Source organism: Buceros rhinoceros, unplaced genomic scaffold (assembly GCF_000710305.1).
Source record: "Buceros rhinoceros silvestris isolate BGI_N320 unplaced genomic scaffold, ASM71030v1 scaffold16311, whole genome shotgun sequence".
Taxonomy (NCBI): Eukaryota; Metazoa; Chordata; class Aves; order Bucerotiformes; family Bucerotidae; genus Buceros; species Buceros rhinoceros.
Window position 1 is genome coordinate 32,679 of NW_010396094.1, and position 4,258 is coordinate 36,936.

The 4,258-nt window shown below is 59.3% G+C and overlaps 1 protein-coding gene across 1 annotated transcript in view; it reads right to left on the reverse strand.

The window, feature by feature from the left end:
* The window catches only part of PPFIA4 (protein tyrosine phosphatase, receptor type, f polypeptide (PTPRF), interacting protein (liprin), alpha 4), a 30,253-nt gene extending 26,211 nt beyond the window's left edge, over window positions 1-4,042 (reverse strand). The window contains exon 1 of the mRNA XM_010145799.1: window positions 3,806-4,042. Within this exon, the coding sequence (XP_010144101.1) occupies window positions 3,806-4,042 (237 nt within the window). The remainder of the gene's footprint in view (window positions 1-3,805) is intronic.
* Window positions 4,043-4,258: the final 216 nt, after the last annotated feature.

A 4,258-nucleotide genomic window follows, 5' to 3' on the forward strand; every position in this document is an offset into this window, starting at 1 on the left:
CCACGGGAACAAGCTGGCTATGTCTGCGGGAGTAATGACATTTTAGAGCCATTGGAGTGATTGCTCCTGATGGGCCAGGCGTGTGACAGGAGGATGGTGTAAGAAGGACACCCGTGTGGGGGAAATCAGTGCTGCTGACTCGGCACAGGAGGAATGGAGCCCCATCCATCCGTCTGTCCACACTGGAAGCTCACAGCCCCATCAGCCTGGTTTCTCGTGGCTGTCCCCGGGGAGAGGCAAAATGATGAGAAAGCCCTAACCCACAGTCAAGGGGATAAACACAACCCCAGTGTGTAGCACGGGATTACAAAGATTAAATCCTGTTGGGTAAACCCAGGGCTTCAGCTACCACCCACCCTCAGCGCTGGGCAGTGCGGTGGCACGTCCTGGACCTCTTGGCTACAGCACTGCAACTCTTCAGGGAGCAGGCGCAGGGAACTGGTGTCCTCCCTTCTCAGCCTGCAGTCACTGCATGGTGACCCAGGACTCCTCGGGAAGCAGCACTGGGCAGGCGAGCAAGCAGGAATCCAACATCCTCATACCTTCGTCTTGTGGGAACGAGACCAGCTCAGCTGTCTGACACTGAAGCACCAGATCTCTCCATCCTTCCCCTAAACCCTGAGGGACTCGAGGTTTTGTTTTCCCCCTGCCTGGAGCTGCCAAGGCTCCTATTTTCACAGTGCTTTTTCCAAGCGCTACCTCTAGATATATTTTTAAGTTAAATAGGAGGAATTTGGGGTGATTGTTCGATGCTAGGACCTTTCCCAGCTCCTTGGGGACACCCAGGGAGTTCAGGGGGTCTCTGGGAGTCTGCCCACCCCATAAAGCCCAGTTCTCGGCTCCCCAGGCAGCCCCAAGCAGAGGCAGTGAAGGTGGGGCAGAGCGGGGCCTGGAAGGAAGAACTGCAGGAGGTTTCCGTGGCCATTACTAGCCCTCAGCACAGCAGCCCCCATGAAATTTGGGAGCCTCTTCTCTCCAGAAAGAGCTGATAGTTGTACCAGGGCCCTGGCAGGTGCTGCTGAGAGCACCCAGACCATGGTCAGGGCTTGGTCCTTGGCCACATGCTCCCTGCACAAGCAGGGAGGGCAGAGGGATTGGAACCAAGAGCTTTCAGTGCGATTAAGTCACGTTCAAGCATACCCACATGAATAAATAAATCGTGTAAGAAGCATTAAGGCAGCTTAGTGTCCCTGGGAAATTGTCCTGGAGTTCTGCCTTTTGGGGGTTGAGGGATGCCCCCATTAGGGGAGAGGGGATGGCTTGGGCACGTGGCAACTGAGCCCTGCACAGCCAAGGGGGAACGGAAGCTCCAGGCAGGAGCATCCCTGCCTGCCCCATGCAGGGATTTTCCCCAACAAGCACATCCCCGGCCTGTCCCACCCATGGCTCTGCCAGCGCTCCGGATCCTGTGCCAACAGCATCCAGCTGCCACCGTGCCCTGAAAGGATGCAGAGTGCCATGTACCCTAGCCACCAGCCACCCTGACTTCCCCAGGCAGCACATCCACAACTCAATGAGAGCTTGGCTCTTGGGTGACACTGTCAGCTTCCTAGGTAGGTGGCCGCCAATGAGCCTGGGTGCCCAACCCTGCCCCCCCCAAAAGGGTTTCATCAAGCAATCCAGCTTGAATCCTGTCCCAATGGGGTCTGACCAGTTGCAATAAGCTCCTGGGCAAAGGGGTTCACAGAGAAGGAGGAAGAGGATGGGACACTCCTGTGGAATGACCCCACACAGTGCCCTGGGGAAGGGACCCACCACGTCCCGCTTACCTGGTACAGGCACATGCTGGGATTAATCCCATTGGGCAGGTGAGCGCCGCTGGGTTTGCTCCCCGTGTTCATGCTGAGCCCTCATCTCCCACGAGGGCGGCCGGTGTGTCCCCGAGGGTGAGTGGCACCATGGGCATGGTGGGCCGTTGTGCTGGGGCGCAGAGCCCCCCTGCCCGCTCAGGGACAGGCAGGGCTGCGGGAAGCAGCGGGAGCTCAGGGAAATTCCCCATCTGCCACCCACCCTGATCACATCCCTCACTGCCGTGCAGGGAGCCGGAGGCAGCCCTGGCTGGAGTGGGGCACCCAGCGAGCTCGTGGGTGCAGCGCTGCTACCAAGTCCCTTTGCACTGACCCAGTTTGCTCTGTCTGCACGCTGCCGGTGCCGAGGCACCGAGGGCCCTTTATTGGAGCAAGAGCAGAGGATAAATCCGCGTGGTCCCTTAATCCGAGACGGCTGTGGCGGGGCGGGCAGCGTGCGCCCAGGGTGACCTGGCTTGCTCTCTCCGACGGGTGCTGGCAGGGGAGCCGGGAGCAGAGGAGATGCGAGCACCTGGCACAGGGGAGGTGGTGGTGGCCCTGCCTGCACCCACCACTTGGGTACATCTCAGCTTGTCTCTGAGGACAAGGAGCAACTCATCCACAGTGACCCAGGAGCTCCTGGGGAAGCACTGTTGGGTTTTTGCTTCCAGCAGCTGGGTCTGCCAGGACCAGCTCTAGGCATGGAGACACAGGCTGCCTTCCTCCCGAGATGCTTTCCCCCATCCAGAGCAGATGTGGGATGCTGAGAGCTGACTGACCACCAGCCCAAGCTCTATCCTGGCTTGTGCCACCAGTTTTGATCCATTAATCATTTCCCATCTCCCCAGGGTGCTCCAAGGGGAGGATCTGAGGTCTCACCACCGGCACAGTTAGAACAGATACAAACGTTTGAAGCCTCCTGCTTCCCCTGGCTGCTGGGCTCCTCCCCACATCACTCTCCCACAAGAGAACCCTGCCAAATCCCGCTTCCCCCAAGTCTGGGCCCTGGGACACTGCGCTGCCCCACAAGACCTTGCAGGGAAGGTGGGAAGCTCGGATCCACCCTGCACAGCCCTGTGAACTGAACCACTTCATCCTCTTTTGACCTCGGCATCTCTGTTTGTGGAGACCAAGCCCAGTTCCAGGTGTCTGGAGCACCTGGAGCGGGTTTTGCAGGTGGAGGAGCTGAGAGCAGAGCAACAGCAGGAACGCCAGTGGAGCTACAGCAAGCCCTGAATTGCCTCTGCCCTGGGCTGCTTGGTGGGCACAGACCTCTGGCAGACTCCTTCCCCATTGTCTGTCTGCAGCAGCTCAGGGAACAAACGGGCCCACTGCGATGCCCCAGACCCCACTCTGCACCCAGCTCTGCCTCCTGCATCCCCTCTCAGGACCAAGATTGAGACAACGAAAGTGCCATCACCCTGCCAGGTGATGTGGCTGATGGGAAGGAGCTCTCCCGGGGAGGGAAGGGAGAGTGGGAGCTTCCCTCGAGCCGTGGGGAAAGAACGTGATTAACATCCCCATTTGGGGCTGTAAGTGCCAGTGTGGGCTCATGAAACCGAGGACTTCCCAACATCCCATGGAGCTGGCTGAAGGCAGCAAGTGAGATCTGCTATCTGAAATGTGCCGCCTGCTCCCCAGGTGTTGTTCCGTCCCCAAGAGGTGAGCATGGGCTCTGCCTGGCTGTCGCGCTGGGGTGTCCTCAGGAAGGTTTTGCCCCTTCTCCTGTCCATTCCCCTCTGCCACAGGAGGGAATGCAGGCCCACACCCCCCGCATGGACCCACAGACCCCCGAGGGGTACAGAGGAGAAGGGGAGGTATCTGAGCTGGTTGTGCCTTGGCCTGGGAGAACTTATGGCTTTTACTATTGGCACAAGGTGCAACACACCCATCAGCATCACCCCTACCACACCAGCTTGACCTTCCTAAAGGCATGAGCCAAAAATCACATCTAACCAGCCAATCGCTCTCGTACGCCTCAATGACGGCTCCTGCTCATCCCAGGGCCAGATCCTCACCTGCGGAAGTGCCGAGTTGAGTTGCCTCTGGAGCTGGTCACGCTCCCGTAGGGTCTCCTGCAAGCGGCTCTGGGTGACAGAGAGTGTCTCGCGGGTCTCCCGCAGGGTGTCCAACAGCTTGTCCCTTTCGTCCAGCATGTTCACCATCAGCTGCTCAAAGTCAGCATCTGCCTCAGAGCCCTGGGGGGGACCCAGGGGGTCCCCCTCACTGATGGTGGGCATCACCTCGCACATCATGGTGGGGTGTGACGAGTGGGCAAAGGCCCTGAAGGTGCCTGGTGGGGTGAGTGGTGGGTGCTGTTGAGCTGTAGGGCCCTGATCACATCGCTACAGGCTCCCGCAGGTCAGGGAAGCCAGCACGGGAGGGGCAATGGGGTGGTGAAGATAGGGGGGATCCCCCATCCTTCTTCCCAGGTGCTAAGGAGAAGCTAGCATCACTCCGGCATGGATGGA